Source organism: Bison bison, unplaced genomic scaffold (assembly GCF_000754665.1).
Source record: "Bison bison bison isolate TAMUID 2011002044 unplaced genomic scaffold, Bison_UMD1.0 scf7180017864518, whole genome shotgun sequence".
NCBI lineage: Eukaryota > Metazoa > Chordata > Mammalia > Artiodactyla > Bovidae > Bison > Bison bison.
Window position 1 is genome coordinate 9,855,545 of NW_011495071.1, and position 19,827 is coordinate 9,875,371.

General features: G+C 38.9%; 1 protein-coding gene across 3 annotated transcripts in view; it reads left to right on the forward strand.

The window, feature by feature from the left end:
* ARHGEF12 (Rho guanine nucleotide exchange factor (GEF) 12) overlaps positions 1-19,440 on the forward strand; it is a 171,112-nt gene extending 151,672 nt beyond the window's left edge. For all 3 annotated transcript variants that reach the window (XM_010830485.1, XM_010830483.1, XM_010830484.1), the window contains 13 exons: positions 220-334; positions 1,619-1,719; positions 3,862-3,939; positions 5,326-5,401; positions 5,899-6,066; positions 7,560-7,647; positions 8,279-8,365; positions 8,490-8,569; positions 8,864-9,097; positions 11,260-11,730; positions 12,931-13,247; positions 14,372-14,441; positions 15,337-19,440. In XM_010830485.1, the coding sequence (XP_010828787.1) occupies positions 220-334; positions 1,619-1,719; positions 3,862-3,939; positions 5,326-5,401; positions 5,899-6,066; positions 7,560-7,647; positions 8,279-8,365; positions 8,490-8,569; positions 8,864-9,097; positions 11,260-11,730; positions 12,931-13,247; positions 14,372-14,441; positions 15,337-15,347 (1,896 nt within the window). In that variant the 3' untranslated portion in view covers positions 15,348-19,440. The remainder of the gene's footprint in view (positions 1-219; positions 335-1,618; positions 1,720-3,861; positions 3,940-5,325; positions 5,402-5,898; positions 6,067-7,559; positions 7,648-8,278; positions 8,366-8,489; positions 8,570-8,863; positions 9,098-11,259; positions 11,731-12,930; positions 13,248-14,371; positions 14,442-15,336) is intronic.
* Positions 19,441-19,827: the final 387 nt, after the last annotated feature.

Genomic DNA, 19,827 nt, shown 5'->3' on the forward strand with positions numbered 1-19,827 from the left:
GCACAGAGCCATTTGCTGAGTGATAAAGGCTACATTATATGATTAAAGAAGAAAACAGAAGTGGAGTGTGCCAGTGGCATGTCCTGGCAGGTTTTAAGTCTTGATTTAATAACCAGAACTGTGATGCTGAACCAGAACTGTATGATGAATATATGGTGCATGTTAGGTAATTATAGTCCTAATAAGAATTACAAATTCACTATTTGCCTTTAATTTTAGGACGCTGAGAGTAATCCACTGTGTCGTCGTTTGCAGCTAAAGGATATCATTCCCACTCAAATGCAGAGGCTTACTAAGTACCCTCTTCTCTTGGACAATATTGCCAAATACACAGGTACAACATTCTCACTGAAATTAAAGAGCTTAAGAGCAACAACAACAAAAACACATTTTGCTGAATAATCTCTCACAGCATCCTGGTGTCTGGCACTTTGAATTTCCAAGTAGTATGGCAAAATAGTCCAGCAAGATTCCAGTTGTCTTCAGGCTCTTTGATTTAATGTGCTCCATTAGTAGCTCAAGCACAGGATTTAAGCAATCTGTGGATCATGGTTAAATCTGGCTCACACATATTTTTGTAAGAAAAGTTTTATTGGAACATAAATCAGCCAGTCATGCTCACTTGTTGAAATATTATCTCTTGACTGCTTTTGCTGTACAACAGGGTTAAATAGTTGTGACAAAGACCATTTGGCCTGTAAAATATACAGGAAAAGTTTACCAATACTTCCTCTAGCATGTATCATCCTATTTCCTTTGGTGAAGGCCTGTACCAGGTTGAAGAGATGTTTTATATCTATTGATATGTACTTTCATTAAGTCCAGTCAGTGTATTATCACTCCAGCTCTCTTGTTTTAAAATACAAAGTGAATCTGAGTTTCTCAATTGAGCTTTAGGTTCTTATACTTACTTAGTTCTCAATACTTCTGTGTAATTAAATGCCTATTTCTTATGCCTGGGAATTTGAAAATATTCATACACATTAATTTTTGTACTTTAATATATTTATTCAGTATAATTGAACTGTTGTTTAGAGGATTATAATTTTAAATATTCTGATTTGGTATTCTTTACCAAAACATAACTTCAACACAATCTCAGTACATTTTGGTGAATTTCATCTTCTTTTAATAACAAGTATTGTAAGTTATTTTCTTTCTTTAATCCCAGATTTAAAGAAACTTATTTTGGAGCTATTTTTAATTATTTTATCACTCAAAATTATTTAACTAGTCAACTGTACATAATCTTGTAGGCTATGCACTTTGAAATTGCAAGGAGAAAGGAGTCTCATTTATATAAGCTTACAATGTGAATGAAACCTGTTTCTTGGGGTGGGCTTGATACTCGATATAAAGCATCACTCCTCACATTTGATTTCTTTTTAAAAATTAGTATTTATGCTTAAAGACTGTGATAAGAAGTCTTACCTGTCCCAAGACTACCTAAACTAAGATTCTGCTGTAGATTTTTTATCCTGGTATAAAAATATTCAGGGTCTTAGTATGCTTTCATACTGTTGAAATAAAGTGGTATCTCCTTTATATATATATATATGCTTATATTCTTTTCTGATTTCCTCCATTTTACATTTTGGATTTTTTTCACCATATTTAGAGTGGCCAACAGAAAGGGAGAAGGTGAAGAAAGCTGCAGATCACTGTCGTCAGATCTTAAATTATGTGAACCAGGCTGTTAAGGAGGCAGAGAACAAGCAGGTAAGAAGGAAAAAGCAAGAAGACACAGGTTGACAGTGAGAATAAGAACGTTAAATTCGTGTTACCCAGAGCCTGTTCAGTAACCCTTGTAGCTGTTATTACATAATTGAGGGGCGGAACCTGGTTACCTATTCATGTAGTAGGTGGGGCCAGATCAGTTTGTGGTAGGACGTCAGAGTTGTGTTTGGCTCTCTTGAGCATCTCTAGCTGCTTGTTTGCTCATTCATTCAGTCTGTTGGTAAAACTTTGGAAAAATAGGAATTTTGTTGTTTGTAATGTAAAATGTTATAACCCTAGAGGGAAAATTAGAAATTTATATCTATATTTAAAAAACACATATTCACGTGTTCATCTTTTGATCCAGCATTCTCTTCTTAGTGATCTACCCAAGAGAAATGAAGATATATGCCCATAGACTTCTACTGGAATGTTTGTAGCATAAACCAAATGTAGTATAGTCATAAACTAAAGTAATACCAGCAATAATGGGTGAATCTCACAAACATTATTCTGAGTGAAAGAAACTGGACACAAAAGAGTACACACATATATATTCTGTTTAGTGAACTTATAAGACCTAGCTATACTAATTTATGGTGGAAAAAAATCAGAAAAGTGGTTTGTCACTGAAGATGTGGGGACAGATATTAGCTAGGAGGAAGTATGAGAGAGCCTTCTGAAGTGATGGCCATATTTTGTATCTTGATAGGAGTTTGACTGCGTAAGTATATGCATTGGTAAAAGCTCATGGAAAGGTACACTTAAAATGTGTACATTTCATTGTATATAAACAAATATTGAACTCCCATTAAGATTATTGAACTCTTGTTAGCTCTGTTAATGATGAAATGTTTAAAGTGTGCTTATATCTGTAACTTATTTTGAAACACATCCAAAATATCAAATGGATTGATGAATAGATAGAGGGATGAGTAGATGGACAGATACATGGTAAAGCAGATAGAGCAGATGTTAATTGTGGAATGTAGATGAGTATATGGGCATTTACTATATACATGCCGACCTTTCTATTTAGAAATATTTTATAATCTTGGGGAAAATGTATGCACCCTTTAATCCAACCATTCTTCCTCTGAAAGTGGATCCTAATATACATGTCCATTAGTAAGATGTAATTAAACTATAGCTTTTTCACAAAGTTGAATACCACACAGCCACTGAAAAAATGAGCCCACTCTCTATTTGCTAATGGAACCATCACCAAGATATATTGATATGATGCACACACAGAAATGTGTATATGACTATATTGTTATTTTTTAATAAGTGATACATATATGAAAATATTATGTTACCATATATTTCTTTTAAAAAGGGTGTATCTACACACAGCATGCACAGAGGCAGTTCAGTTCAGTTCAGTCGCTCAGTCGTGTCCAACTCTTTTCGACCCCATGAATCGCAGCACGCCAGGCTTCCCTGTCCATCACCAAATCCCGGAGTTGACCCAAACTCAAGTCCAACGAGTCGGTGATGCCATCCAGCCATCTCATCCTCTGTTGTCCCCTTCTCCTCCTGCCCCGAATCCCTCCCAGCATCAGAGTCTTTTCCAATGAGTCAACTCTTTGCATGAGGTGGCCAAAGTACTGGAGTTTCAGCTTTAGCATCAGTCCTTCCAAAGAACACCCAGGGCTGATCTCCTTTAGAATGCACAGAGCCAAGCTAACTTATATCCATATGTGTTCTTTTTTGCTTAGAATTTTCCTCATAGGCTACCCAGGAAATGGGTATTAGTGATTACTTCTTTAAAGAAAACTGGGGGTGGGGAAAGCGTGGACAAACATAGAGGGAGACTTATTGTTTTTTGTGTGCCTTATATTACTTTCTGAATTTTGTACCATGTACATGATTTACTATTTAGAAATTAAATACAAGCTAGTTAGAGGCCAGAGAGTTTGAAAAAAAGATTGGAAGAGCTGAAGAGGTGGAAGGAAAACCAGGAGAGGGTAGTGTCACCAAAGCCGAAAGAAGGAGTGTTTTAAGAAAGAGTGAGTTGTCAGTTGTGGCTGATGTTGCAGAGCGCTCAGTAAATGCAGGGACAGTGTCCGCATTCAATTAAGAAACAGGGAGGTCATTGATCCTCAAAGGAGTAACCTTAGCTCCGTCCTCTCTGATTTTCAGCGCTTGGAAGATTATCAGCGTCGCCTTGATACCTCTAATCTGAAGTTGTCAGAATACCCAAATGTTGAAGAGCTCAGGGTAAGAGATGGTCTTTTGGACTCTGTGGGAGAGGGAGAGGGTGGGATGATTTGGGAGAATGGCATTGAAACATGTATAATATCATATATGAAACGAGTCGCCAGTCCAGGTTCGATGCACGGTACTGGATGCTTGGGGCTGGTGCACTGGGACGACCCAGAGGGATAGTACGGGGAGGGAGGAGGGAGGAGGGTTCAGGATGGGGAACACGTGTATACCTGTGGCGGATTCATGTTGATATATGGCAAAACCAATACAATATTGTAAAGTTAAAAAATAAAATAAAAAATTTTAAAAAATTAAAAAAAAAAAAAAAACGTACTGAAGACCTGGCAGATGATTAACATCTCAGTGGGAACATACATGACCTGAAGGAGTTCTTATATCATACATTGTCTATACTAAGGATTGTTTTCTTCCTTTTAAATGTCTTGGTCTGTGTGTAAAGACTGCTTTAGTCTTTCATAAGAGTAATATTTTGTGTGAAACTAACTTTTTGTGACAAGAATTTGTGGGAGACTAAGGAACATTCCTTACTGTTAAATTTAATTTTATTGTACTCTATAGTTTGAGTAAGAGTAGGGCTGTTTACTGTTGGAACTTTCCAGATTTTTGAGTTAAAGAATATAATTATTTTTCTATGAAGCTCTTCTAAAGCATTAAAGTTGAAACCATTACTGGAATGATAGTAAAATATTTATAAATTGTTATTTCTAGTACATGGAGTTTTTGTGTTAATTAACTTCTGAGGATTTTAAGTCTTTCTTGTACTGTTTCACTGGTTCTTTTGGCAGATTTATTTGGTAACTATTAAAATAGACTTTTATGTCCTACATAACAGCTTATCAAAACATGCTGATATGCTGAGCTTCCTAACTTCCAGAGACTTAAGATTTTTCTAGAGCTGCTTATACTAAAAGATAATTCTCTCAAGTTATTGATATTTAGAGCAAGCCTGAGTACTTCCTGGACTTCTGTGAATGCTGTCCTTAGAGCTTTTTTTGGAACAAGAGCCTAGAACTCAGAGGCTTCATATGCATAAGCCATGGTCTAGTTAGTTATGCATAGAAAAAAATAAGGAAGGGGGTTGAGACTCTAGGGACTGAACGTTTGCTTCATTTTTATTAGCTTTTGTCATCTGTTTAGAGTGCGATTGGGAAGATTTTACTCTTGGGTGTTTTTCTACGAGATGCATTTTCCTTTTTAGAATATTTTATGCAGCTTACTTTAACTGGATTTTTATTCTGTTTTCAGTAGCTTACAGATATCAATAATCGTGAATGTAAATGATGTCTTTTATATTAGGAATTTCTTGAAAGGAGACACTATGGAATATCATTTAAGTGCTTGGAAATAATTTGTATATAATTCTCCTTATTTTGGCAGAATTTGGATTTAACAAAAAGGAAGATGATTCACGAAGGCCCATTGGTTTGGAAGGTGAATAGAGATAAAACAATTGGTAGGTGTACTGTCTGCCAATGTGGGGGAGAGTAGAGAAAGAAAAAGAATAGGAAAGTTTCCTTATGCCAAACAGAAAAGACATCCACTCACATTTTTCAGTTACAGCAGTTAGCAGTGGTACTTTGTGTTATTTTTACATTTACAAAAAATCTGCTTATGTTATTGTTTTACATGTGAAATGTGTTAAATATTTATTTAGGAATTAAGCAGAAAATTTTGTCATTATCCAGTCCTGTCTCCATCTTTGTATGCTGATCAGGCTAAGCTTCTTTTAAACTTCTCTATCTCAAACTATCTGTGGTGAAGAACCATTGTTTTTTTATTTGTTGTGATACTTTAAAAATGAATTATTAAAAATGAAATTAAAAAACACAATAGCAAGTCACTTTTACTAGATTTACCAGAAATCAGTTTTCTATGTCAAATTGTTATAAAGTTTATAAAACACATCTCAGTTTCTATACTAATCACCTTTTCCTACATTTTTATTTTTAGATCTGTATACATTGCTGCTGGAAGATATTCTTGTATTGTTACAAAAGCAGGATGATAAACTGGTGTTAAGGTGTCACAGTAAGATTCTGGCATCTACAGCTGACAGCAAACACACATTTAGCCCCGTCATCAAGCTGAATACGGTGTTGGTTCGACAAGTGGCAACAGGCGAGTATGTCCGCTGAATGACGCTAATCTCCAGGTTTATCATGACATTGCATAAGACACTCGGTGTTGTCTGAGTTGCACAGCTGGCATGGAGTTCTGCTCCTTTTATATTCTTATACAGATCAAGTGAAATGCATTTACTGCCTAGAATGTGAATTATGAGTTTATATCCCCAAATTATTTAGGATGCTTAGATTCTCTGAATAATTTTTCACATTTAAAATTTTTCTGCATATTACTCTGATCTTTATTTCATGTTCAAATCAGTGAAGATGGTGAACTGGAGCTAATGCCATTGAAAAGGCTTTCATTGTTTTGTTAGTTTCTTTAAAAACTTCAAGAGTTTATTTGGACAAAAATTTATTTGGCTTGGGCAGCATCTAATATAGCAGACAGACTTATTTTTTTAGATTATTTTTATTTTTTTGAGAAGATAAAATATTTATTTATTTTAAATTATGAAAGTATGATAACACCTTTACCAGAGACTTGGAAGATGCAAAACAAAGTTACATGTGGTTCCACTATACATTATGATTATTTTTTTAAATAGATAAAGAGTTTTAGTTGGGGTTTCAATATCAAACTCTGAAAAATTAATAGAATGAACAGACAGAAAAGTAGAAGGATATAGTAGACTGGAAAAGCACTATGACCCAATTCAACATAATTAAGATTTATATAATTTGTACACAACAACAGGATAGAAATTCTATTCAGGTTCCCATAGACTATAAACCAGGAGATACTGGAACATATCCAAAGACATATGTTGGGTGTAAAATTTTATGGTCTGAAGGTATTGAATCATACAGAGTCTGTTTTCTTATCACTGTGGCATTATGTTAGAAATCAATATCAGAAGATATTTGAAAATAATGCTCATATTCTCAAGTGCAGTGTGACATTTACCAAAAGAAATATTGAATTTAGCCATTGACAGGGCTTTCCTCTTTTGATATGGTGAGGAAAAAAGCAAAAACAGGAGAAGTGGGTGTGGTTTAGGTTTTTTAAAAATCAGTTTAAGTTAGAAAGTTACACATTAACAGTACTAATAATGAAGATCCCTGTTTAAAATTCTTAATTCCATGGTGGTAAGATACATTTATGACCTTGTTTCATCAACACCTACTGAATATTACCAACTACCCATTTAGCAAAAGGGCAATGTGGAATAAATGCAAAAATAATGTTTAGTTCAGTAATTTCGATAATAGACACTTTTTTGTTTTTAATAAATTACTGTGGAATTAGTGTTAGCTTTTATAATCTTCGTCTTATTAAAGTATAATATATATAGTATAAGATAAAATAATTTGCAGAATTTTTAAGTTGTATTTGATGAGTTTTTACTAAGTGAATGAGTGTCTACAGAGTGATCACGTGTAACCTTTACTTAGATTAAGATGCACAAGAGTACCAGCACACTAGAAACATCTTTCACAGCCTCTGTGGGTCATATTGTTAGAGTAAATTTGTCTTGTTTTTTTCAGATAACAAAGCTTTATTCGTCATCTCCATGTCTGATAATGGAGCCCAAATTTATGAACTGGTGGCACAGACAGTTTCTGAAAAGACTGTGTATGTACTGGACATAGCTACCTTGCTCTATTGTGTCTTATTATTCTGAATATAATATTCCACAATCTTAACCTTGCTTTTGTAATAGGACTTTGAAAACCAAAAACTGTATGGAAACAGATGCTTCCTCTGTATTCTTTGAGAGGTGTTCTTTTAAGAACTTGTTCTTCTAGACAGCTGTCTCTTACTTGGGCTTCCCAGGTGGCTCTAGTGGTAAAGAACCCACTTGCCAGTGCAGGAGTTGTAAGAGATAAAGGTTTGATCCCTGAGTCAGGAAGATCCCCTGGAGAAGGGCATGGCAGCCCACTCCAATATTCTTGTCTCTTACTTGGAAAAGTATCTTTGCTAAAGAAAAAATTCTACAAGTGTCAAGTGAAGTTTTTTTAATGGGTAGTGTATCCATAATGTTGTTAGGTTTTTCTTTAAAGTATAGAGTTTTTATAATCTCTACTTAATAGCATGTCTCCAAAATAAAGATAACCTCTGGCAGAAATAGGGTTTTTTGTTGGTTGGTTTGGTTTGGTTTCTGGTATAGTTCGTTGTTTTTACTTCTGCTGTCTGAGTATGTTTAAAATGTGTTTCGTTTTCCTTGCCCTTCTGAATGTGTTTTGTGCTGTTTCCAAACGTGTAGCTGGCAGGACCTAATATGTCGGATGGCCGCATCCGTGAAGGAGCAGTCCACAAAGCCAATCCCACTGCCCCAGCCGCCACCGTGCGAGTGAGTGTGCCTCTGCTCCTGAGTGGCATCAGAAAAATGATGGATGATTCTTAACATTTTGTTGCAGTGATCTTTAGGCACCTTGTGAGGCTAAAAGGTTATTTATTTATTTTTTCTTCTGCAGAGGAGACAACGATGAAGAAGAACCTCCAAAATTAAAAGTGGAACATCATGACATTTCAGTCACTGGTCTGCAGAGTCCAGGTAAACTGTTTGTCAAAGTTAACCTGGAAGAAAGTAGTCTACATGCTAGTTAATAAAATGTGAAGAGACTCTTAACTGCTTTGGTTTATGCAGGTTCTGGCATCTGCCGTTCACTTTAACAGACTTTGCTCATGCGCCTTCTGTGTCATCATAATGCCACACTAAGTGCATGCATTTTACTTCGTGGACAGTCTCTGTAGCTCATGTGGTTATTTTTTTCCAAATATTTTTCTGGGTGCTTCACATTAAAAGTTTTGCTAAGATGTATTCTACTTTCTCTATTCCATTGAACAGACAGAGATTTGGGATTAGAGTCTCCTTTAATGTCATCAAAACCTCAGTCTCATTCGCTGGGTACCTCTGGGAAGTCGGAAGTAGATGACCTCTTTGTGGCTGAGAGACAGTTTGCAAAGGAGCAGCATGCAGACGGGACACTAAAGGAAGTCGGAGTGAATTATCAAATCACAATCCCAGATCCACACTTGCCTGGCTCGGAAGAACGGTGGGCGCTGGATGCACTAAGGAATTGTAAGTTCTATTCATACGTTAGCACAGATATACTTATTAAGCACGAGAGTTCTATAATGTACTATGCAACCATTTAGGGAGAGTCAAGAAAGTATAAACTATGAATTTTCCCTTCAAGAATTTTACGATCTAGTTTGGAAGATGACAGAAAACTTTCCCCTACCTTCTTAAGTTTTATAGGTATGTCAAAATTGATCTGGTTTGAGTGACCAGAGAAGGGAAGCATTAGAAAACAAGAGAGCTGTGATTACTTTCCTAAAGAATGGGTAAGACTCAAAATAGGTATTTATTAACAGGAGAATAAATAGAAGTCATTCAGATAAGAAGAATGGTAGGACCAACAGCAAAAAGGCTAAACCTCTGGGGGTGTTCAGAGAGAAGTGAGTAGGGCAGCTGGCCTGTGTGGGAGACCACACAAGCTAAAGGAGTTGTGGGATAGGGTTAGAAAGCTGGAGGACACTTTGTGGAGCCCAGCTGTTGTGGACCCTGAAGACTAGATTGAAGGGTGGCACCCCATGGAGTTTTGAGGACTATTTCAAGCTACAGATATTCTTCTGTTTTTCTTGTGGATACTGTAATATTCTTCACCGCAGTCCATTCTTCACACACACACACACACACACAGATGCACAACTGGGTGGTCCTTGCCGCTCTGTTAGCTATCTGCCCCCCTTTCCAGCCTGGTTGAGAACCACTGGTGTAGACAGGAGTGCATCACATGTCTCAGGTGTACTGGAGGAAGGGAAAAAGGCTGGCTGCAGAGAAAGAACCATTTGAAGTTTTTAAGCTGGAGTGTATGTATTAGTAATGAGAAAGAATACTCTGGCTGAGAGCTGCAGAAGGATTTGAATGGAAAGAGGATTGGTGTGGTCTGGGCTTGAGGCTAAATGGGTTTGGACTAGAATGGTGGAATGGTGTTAGAGAAATAAAATTGAAGTGAGGAACCAACAAATACGTAAAACAATTGACTTCTTTGGATGTGAAGACAAAGGAAGGGGAATATTTATAGATAATTTCAGTTTTCTTATCAGAAATAAAAATTAGAAAGGACTGCCACTGCCCACTGCTACACTTTCTTTTCTCCTCCTTTCCTTTGCCATAGATTGTGGGCTCAATTTTAAAACATATTGAGATGTAGGTAATGAATGGCAAGCCGTTTAAGAGGAAGGATGAGCAGGAGGTTGGAATTTTAAGACTGGAACTTTGGAGGAGGTTAGGGAGAATGGTGGCTCTGAGTATCAAAGCCATATGAATTCATAGCATCTCTCAGTGAGTAACTGCAGAACAGAGAGACAGAGGGTCAAAGACCCAAACCCATGTGGAGACTTTATTTAAAGGGAAGACAGAAATTAAGGTAGTTGAAAGTAGGGAATTGGTCAAGTCATTTAAGACTTACTTTATTCTAGACTCATTGAGTTAACAGTGGTAATGATTTCTGATGGTTTCACTAACATTGTTCCACTGACCCTCTCATTGAGTGGCCTCACAGCATACACTGGCCCATTTAAAATTAAATTGGTTCTGTTTTCAGCAACCTAAGGAAGCTGTGTTACTTAGGTCATTTTTAAAAACTAATAAATATTTCCTTATCCTTTGAAATTATGCATGGTACCAAACATTGGAATTAAATTTACAGGCCAGCTTTTTTTTCTTTGTCACCATTTAAGGAGATTCTTTGGGTTATTATAGATGATAAAATTAATGTTCTAATAAAATTAGAAAAAGTAATGCCTATGTAGATAGTGTCTGTTTCTGGAAAAAGCAGAACTTTCAAATTCTTTTGTTCAGATTAATACAGCTTTTCTACATCCTTTTAAGAAGTACCTTGGGGGTATTATTCCAGTTATATAGAAGAAGAAGTGGAGGCAGGCATGGTATTGATTATTTAACAGTTTTAAATAGGAGAATAATAGGAAAATCTCCATTGAGAATTCTTCAAGTTTTTTTTTTCTTGTCTAGTTTAATGTTAAATTTTCTCTAGATGGTGTTTTATTTCATTTTTCAAACCAAACAAAAAATGATTGTGTGAAATTAATGTTTTTTATTGTATGTTAGTAAAAAGGTACTGGCTTTAAGAGAGAAATTATAATTCCTCTAATTTAATTCTGTCTGTCTGAGGTTATGTGAATGCATGTGTTCTCCCCACTTCCTAAATCTTCTAGTGGGTTTGTTGAAGCAGCTGCTGGTACACCAGCTGGGCTTGACTGAGAAGAGCACTCAGGAAGACTGGCCACATTTTCCAAGATGCAGGACAGCCTCTCTGGGGGTGCAGGCAGACAGTGGAACCCAGAACCCTGAAAATATTAAGGCCTGTCATCCTGTTGAAGCACAGATGCCCTTTAGAACTGGAACTGGTGACATTTCAACTTGTTACAGTCCACGGACTTCAACTGAATCTTCTGCTCCACGGGATTCAGTAGTACTGGCATTCCAAGAGAGCCAGGCAAGTGACATTTTAATAATGGACCACATGATTATGACCCCAGAGATGCCTCCCTCAGAGCCAGAAGGGGGTCTTGATGAGAGTGGAGAGCACTTTTTTGATGCCCGTGAAGCACATAGTGATGATAATCCATCAGAAGGTGATGGAGCAGTTAAAAAGGAAGAGAAGGATGTTAATTTGCGCATCTCAGGCAAGTTCCTTTCACATTTAAACTTTGATTTCGATCGTCGTTATTTGTCCTGAGTGCTGAAATCAATGTCGCTTGGATATCCGTGTATGTGTTATTGTATGTGTTATCTCACGTGTGTGCCTGTGTGTCTGTGTATAGTGTTTGTTCTTTCATGCAGTAAATACTGTCTCGACTCTATGCTGGGCCCCATCCTACGTCCTGGGAGATGGAACAGTGAATAAAACACAGAAAAATTCATTCTTCTCATGAAGCTTCACCACCACTTGGGGAAAGAGTAACAATAAATAAGTTACCAAATAAACAGATGTCAGATAGTAAGGATGATACAGAAAAATAAGTCATACTGAGGGGCGCAGACAGTAAGGAGGAAGGACAGGGTGGTCAGGGAAGAAGGCCTCTCATGAGGTAGTACTTGAGCAGAGACCCAGGGGAAGGGGAGGAAGATGCTGTGTGGGTGTCCAGGAGTAGAGAGTTCCAACAGAGGAGGTGAGCACACAGTCTGCGAGGCCAGAGCAGGCGTTCTGTGGTTAAAGAGCACAGGCTGTGGGAGAAAGTGGTGAGAGATGAGGCCAGGTAGGTATTTGACAGGGAAAGTGGTCATAAGATCATACAGGGACTCGGTAGTTTTCAGCTTTTAACTTGTAAAATGCTAGCAAACATGAAGTTATTCCAGAATTACCAGGAATGTTTGCTAAGTGTACCTTTAATCTGAAGTAAGAAAATTCTGATGTCCTGAAAACATAACTTGGAAATTTGGGACTTAATGGCCTTTCCCCCTCTTTAATAGCTTTTAAGCTATTTCAGATATTAAAGAATCCTCTGGCAATGCAGGAGACCCCAGTTCGATTCCTGAGTTGGAAAGATCTGCTAGAGAAGAGATAGGCTACCCACTCCAGTATTCTTGGGCTTCCCTAGTGGCTCAGCTGGTAAAGAGTTTGCCTGCAATTCAGGCCACCTAGGTTTGATCCCTGGGTTTGGAAGACTCCCTGGAGAAGGAAAAGGCTACCCACTCCAGTATTCTGACCTGGAGAATTCTATGGACTGTATAGTTCATGGGCTTGCAATGAGTCAGACACGACTGAGCAACTTTAACTTTCACTTCACTAGCTTTTAAAGGTGTCAGCACATCACCCCACATCTATTTTCCGATGTGTTGGAAGTGGTACTAACCTCTTCAACCTGTCCTGTCTCTGTCCGTAGGAACCTATCTGATCCTTGATGGCTATGACCCGGTGCAGGAGAGCTCCACAGACGACGAGGTTGCTTCCTCGTTCCCCCTTCAGCCCGGGGCAGGCATCCCCTCTCTGGACTCTGGACACCAGCAGCAGCCTTCTCCCCAGAATGCTCATTCTGATGGGGCTGTTTCACCGTTCAACCCAGAATTACTGGTCCAGCAGCGCTGGGGAGCTATGGAGGATTCCTGTTTTGAGATCCAGAGTCCCTCTGCTTGTGCTGATTCACAAAGCCAGATCATGGAGTACATTCGTAAAATAGAGGCTGACCTTGAACACTTAAAGGTACCTCGGACTTCATCCTTAGGAATCGGATATAAGAAACACGTTTAACAGAGAGGAAGTGTAGAATGATCAACATGCTGATGTCAGTAACCTCGCTGAGGGTCTAGATTTGTGTGTTTTCTCTGACCATTGTCTGTGAGTAGACCTGGATGAAAAACTAAGGTCGGCGTTGTTTTATCGGGTTACACATCACAAGAGCAGAAAAAGTTGTACTCTATAAACTGTGTGTGTGTATGGCTTTCAAAGTTTAAGGACCTAAATACATTTGGGATGATTGGCTGACCTCCATGAGAAAATGTGAGCAATAAGCTGAGATAGGTGGAGTTTGTGTAGTTAGGAATCTAGGCTGGGAAGTGCCTTAACTTGCCATCACCTATTAATTATCTGTGAATTGTAGGGTGATGTTGATAGTTTCCCAGATGCTGTGACAGAGAGAAATTGTCTCCAGTGGCTCCAGTGGTAATCTAAAGACCTGCCTATGAGTAGGGGTTCTGTAAATGGGCAATTGAAGATGTCACTGTGTGAGCCATCACTGCAGAACTGACCTGTGTGGTCATTTCTGACAACAGGACTCTGTAAGTTTGCCATCCGTAGGCACAGGTACCAGAGCCCAGATGTTTTGTCATGACATTACTTAGAGGTTTTGGGGGCAGAGTTCAAAGTGTTCTTAGTCTCTTAGCTAAAGATTGATCTCCCTTAGTTTTTCTTTCACCTTCATGTGATAGGTTTTCCTTTCTTTGTAGGATTACATATAGGGATGTCCTGTGGCTGGTAAGATTCTAAGAGGCCTTCGAGGGCACATTGGCTCTAACTTAGTTCATGCCACATATGGGATCGTTTTCAGGGTGACTCCAGGGCAGGAGGGAATAATCACCTCTAATAGTTGCCCTCTCCTCTACTTTCTTCTGCATGAGAACATTTTAAGTTATTCACTCAAGGGAGGAACAGGTAAAAGGAAATGAAATTTACTTCTTTTTTTTCCCTATTAACAAAAATTTTAATGATGTTAATGTTAAATTTGACAACTTAGACCTGTAATATACAAAAGCCTTCTTTCCTATTTTCAAAATAAAGTTTTTTTAAGATGATGTTTGAATGAAAAACCTGTGGGTTTTATTTTACAGAAGGTGGAGGAAAGTTACACCATTCTTTGCCAAAGGCTGGCTGGATCAGCCCTCACAGACAAGCACTCAGGTGTGTGAACGCTGTGGGTTTCTGACTCAAGAATCATCCTGCCTGAACAGTCCATTGAATGAAATGATTTATTAGTCTTTAAAGTGAAAACCTTGTGAGATTCTGTTTCATCTCTTAAAAAAAAAAAGATACTTATTTCCGAACATCATGCATCAAGCAGAGGCCACTGTCTACTGACTTGGCTCTTCCTCTCAAAGAGGAGCTGCAGTTGTCAGTCCCCACGCCACTCGCGTTCTGTTGTCCTTCCCCTTTGCAAAAGCAAAAGGCAGAGCTGCAGTGAGGGGGTAAACTGAGGCTCCGTAGCGGTGGAGGCAGGCCCTCCTCGGGTCCTGCTGTGCTTTCCTGTCTCCCAGGGACCACAGATGGTTCCCGTGTTCAGTGCAGCAGTCTGTACTCATTTGCCTTCATTCTTTTGAATGAGACTATTCCGATCCAGAAACAAAGATGTTAACAAGGTCCACAGGTTTCAGATGTATTCTCTGTGTTAATTTTATTTTTATTTATTTTTTTTAATTTATGTATGTATTTTTGGCTGCACTGGGTCTTCACTGCTGCGAGGGCTTTTTTGTAGTTGCGGCGAGCGGAGGCTACTCTCCAGTTGCAGTGCATGGGCTTCTCATTGTGGTGCCTTCTCTCGTTGCAGAGCATGGCCGCTAGGGTGTGTGGGCTCAGTAGATGCCGCTCACGGGTCTAGAGCACAGGCTCAATAGCTGTGGTGCACAGGCTTAGTTGCTCCTCAGCATGTGGGATCTTCCCAGATCAGGGATTGACCCCGAGTCTCCTGCATTGGCAGGCGATTTCTTTACCACTGAGCCACCAGGGAGGCCCTCTCTGAGTTAATTTGAACTCAGTCTTTCTCCTTAATTTGACCTCTACACCTCTTTGTTCTTCCCAGATAAAAGTTAGAGCCACGTGTCCTGGAGGTGACTGCAGGTTGTTGGATTTGAGCACCAGCCTTGTCTCACCATGTCCTGGCTCCAGTGTGGACGCTAAGAGAGAGTGTGACGTGTGATGGAGGATCTGCCTGCAAACACCCTGGGGGAGCCATGCCCTCCGGGGCCCAGAGCAGGACTGGGTCTTCACAGCCTGGCAGCTGCACAAGTCTGTCCGCGAGGGGACATCCGTCCTCTCACCCTGCTCTTCTCACTCTCGGAAATCCATTTTGATTCAGAACAAAAACCAAATGTATAGAGCTTTGGGTGTAGAATATGAAATTTTACTTAGACTTAAGAGAAAGAGAAAATCAGATGTATTTATTTGACTTCATTCCGTATTTGAAAGCACATTTTAATTTTTATTTTGCCATGTTTTGTTTTAATTGAGTAGTGAGAGTTTTAGCCCTTTGTATTTAGTACACCCAAGGATTGACTGCTCCTGAAGCAAAGAGTTCAGGATGGGGTATCAGGAGGTGGCTGGAGAGGTGAAGAGGGGGAGGGAGTGGGCAGAGGAGGGAGGAGCATGAGGTCTCTACCGAATGATGTCCCGTGCCCTCTGCTGTCCCGGAGGCTGCTCGTCTGAGGGTCCCCTCAAAAGCGTACTCAAAAGTCCTCTGCTGCGACTCCTCCGAGCAGAGGACTTGAGCTTTGTGCTCCCAGGTGCGGGGCTTCCTCCCACCCGAGGCCAGCACCTCTTCTCTGTAGCTGGGATCTGCTCCCGATGAACAGGAATCCTCAATGTACTAAATAGCAGGCACTTGAAAATGGGTGTGTTTTCTTCTATCGTCTCCTTTTCTGTTGAGGGTTGGGATTTGGGAGGGAGAGGAAAGCAAATTTTATTTTCTTGACTATAAATTTGTTATCCTTGGTATTGTTTCATTTTTATAATTATACATTAGACCTTGGCACTTGTGTAAAATAATCCCTGCCAGCTGAGCAGGAAGCGAAAACAAGCAGAGATGCTTCAGGTGGTGGCAGGGGTGGGGGCTGCTGAGGAAGGGTGGGATGGGAGCGGGTGAGAGTGTGGGAAGGCTATGTAACTGAATCACTACTGAGTTGAACAATGGCTTTCATGAGCCACGGGTACTGCTGATTATAAGGCCAGTAAAATTTTAGTACCTGGAGGTTTGACTCTGATTTTTGCACTGATGGTGCCAAAGGGCTCTTAGAGTTTGAGAAGAGAGCCAAGGGTGGAGTGGAGAAGGATGCGGTGGAGAAGGCAGAGCTGCTCCAGCCAGCTCCAGAAGCACATCCTCTGACTTCACTGCTGGAGCTTTTTCCACACTGGTGCATGACTGACCTTAAAAATTGCAGACCAGAACATACACTGGATACTGCAGGCAAGGCGTTGGGAACTGCCTGCTCTAGAATGAATAGTAGCCCTGGCAGCACCCTCCAGAGGATACATGTTTCAGAACTGCAACTTGAGAACTCCCTTCAGTTCTGTTGGCTTTCTGTGGTTTTCTTTGTGCATCAGGTATATATTAATGTGTTTTGAAGTATTTTTGCCAATCAAAAATGAAATCATTTGTCAAATATTACAATTCTGTTAATACACAAGGAGTTGATCCACTGCTCATGTCTTTCAGTAGTACCCTCTGAACTCTGTGGGTAGTTAAGATGTAATTTTGCTCTCCCCTGCCATCCCCTCACCATCTGCCCCAAAATATATATATATATACATTATATATATAATATATATATAAAATTTCCCCCCATCATAAGTGGTAAGGATTCCCAACTGCGTTTATAAACACCACTACAACTTAGCAAAGCTCATCTATGTCCAGATTCTTGTTTCTGTCTTTCCAAAAGTGATCTGTGTTTTTAAATAGACCAACTTGGATCGTTGGACCTCATCTATAAATTAGAATTTTATTTTGATTTATAGCCCAAGTATAAATTAAAATGGGATTAAAAAATTTAGAAGCAGAATCTAATATATAAGTAAAGCTTGGGACTTGAACTTTCTGTATCTCTTAAGAGAAACAAGTAGAAACCAAATGGTTACATTGTGCTGCTGGAAATAATGTAGTCACTCCCAACTAAAAGGGGTACCTGTAGTTACTTGACACTAATACCATCAGTGGGCAGTTAATCAGAAGAAAGGTAAATACAAATAGAACTTTCATCTTAACTTCAGATAGTACAGGGTCATTGAATAATTCCCTAGCACTCATTTATTTAAGAAGATTTGTACGTTAGCAGAGTTTTAGTTTCTCTTCTGGTTCAGCCAACCCCTTGTCCTTAGCAACTGTTTGCTTTTCCTTTTCCTGAAGTTTAACCTCTCCTTGGAACAAAAACAGGGCTAACTGGAAAAATATTTTGACTGTTGCTCTAGTACCTCCAAATAAATTCGTATCTAGATCTTCAAATGAAGCCCCCAAGTGAAATCTAATTCTGAAAAGATTCCACGATTTTGAGTTTTCTTTTTTATCTCACCAGCCTCATGTCTTCCTCCTCCTCCTCATCCTGGCCTCCCATGCTCTCCTTTTATTTTTATTTTTTCCCTTTTGTCCATTATAATCACATCCATCCTACTTTGATACTATACCTGCCTTTCAGGACAATGGAATTAGGTAATCTCTTTTTGGGTGAGACTGATGACCATCAAAGCCGTTTTCTCAAAGTTGGTGACTGAAGTTGGAATCAACTTCCATGTGGAAAGATCCAAGGGCGGTGGACAGAGCCACCTTCCCAGAGCAGGAGAGCTGGTTTTAGCTATCGTGACCTGCCGTGACCCTGTGCTCTTTCCCGTGGCCGTAAGGGATCCCTTGCTATTAAGTGGCAGATTACGTTTGAGGTGTCTCTTTCCTTTTCAGAGAACAAAGTTCAGCAAGGCAAATCAATAAACCCCAAAGTGTTGTAATTTAAAATCATGATCACTGCCCTAGAAGTCATATATTTCGTGTACTTTAAAACCAGCTATGAATAACTTGGACTGCTTGGGTTATCTTTGGCTATTAGGACGTGAACTGTAACTATTTATTATAATATGCTACAAAAAAGGTGCTTTTTTGCTTTCTTTTCCCTGAAACAACTTTGATCGACCGTTAGAAAGGATGAGTCCCTCTCAAAAAATTTTTTTGTTAATTTGTCCTTGGAGGAGGGTGGGGAGCCAGTGTGATAGTAAAGGAGAAAAGCCCACTCTTCCCTTATTTTTGAAGCTAAAGAAAACAATTATGCCTACTGTGAGTTGTCTTTTGCTCGCATACTTTTTTCTTTTTGATATCATTAAATTCAGTGTATTATGTGGAGCTTCTGTATTTCAAACTGGAAGCAGTCTTCTTTGAAGGTGGTATATGATGTAATTTTGAGCTACAAGAGCTTTGGTCAGTCTCCTCCCCTATATATCACAGGGGGCAAGGTTCAAAACTGTGTTCAGAGGACCTCAAGATAGAAAATTAAGCAGGACCTTCCAGTCATCTTTCTGCTGGCTAACTTTTTATTCCCTAGAATTACAATTCCTCTTTTAAATCTTTTTTTTTTTTTCCTCTGACTCCTCCACCACTTTTCAAAGTGATCTGCATAATTATTCTTTCCTCAAGAAAAGAGTTCCTTTGCCTTGTTCTTCTCCACTGGTACTGATGGTTTTGAAAATAAACTGGTAGGAAAAAAAAGTGTACCTCCTAGAAGGAAGCCCTGCCCGCCATTTCCAGGTGCCAATGGCTAAGCAGGTGTGCCGCAAACATAACTGTAACTTGTGCACACTCTGGGTCACTCTTAATCAGCCTCTTCCTACTAGAGCATTTTATTTTCCTTGTTCACCGTACAATCATGTACTACTCTTTAACAGAAATTACTTTTAAAGAAATCTGGAACTATCTTAAAAAAAAAAAAACTTTATTAATAATCATGTATTTTTACTGATCACATTTTGAAATGCCTAAAAGACTTTATTGTTCTAATTATCCAGATGTACCTTTGTAAAATAGCTCTTTTATGAATTAGCTGATAAGGCTGTATGTTTCTGGAACAAAATATTGGTCATCTAAAAACTCTGTTTTCTGGGGTCTGGGAAAATAGAAGAATGAGAATTCAAATATTAAATATGCTTAAAGGAACCAAGTATGTGACTTTTTATTTACATTCCTGTTGATTTGTCTTATTCAAGTTATCTTAGAGAAGTTTTGACACCAAGGAGGCCATAATTAATCTCACTGGCGGTGACTGTCAGGCATCTTCTACTGGTCAGAGCATCTTTACTAGTGAGGCAGCCAGTGGACCTCTGTAACATGTAAACTTCCGTGGGGACACTCACAGCTGGAATTGCCCCAGCATCTGGGGCAGTGTTGTTTGGGTTTTTTTTTTTTAACAGTTTTAGTGGGATATAATTCATTTACTGTACAATTTACTCATTTAAAATGTACAATGATTTGGGGCCTATTACATTATTATTTTTTAATGGTAGTAAAATATATATAACATAAAAACTTTAAATGTACGTTAGT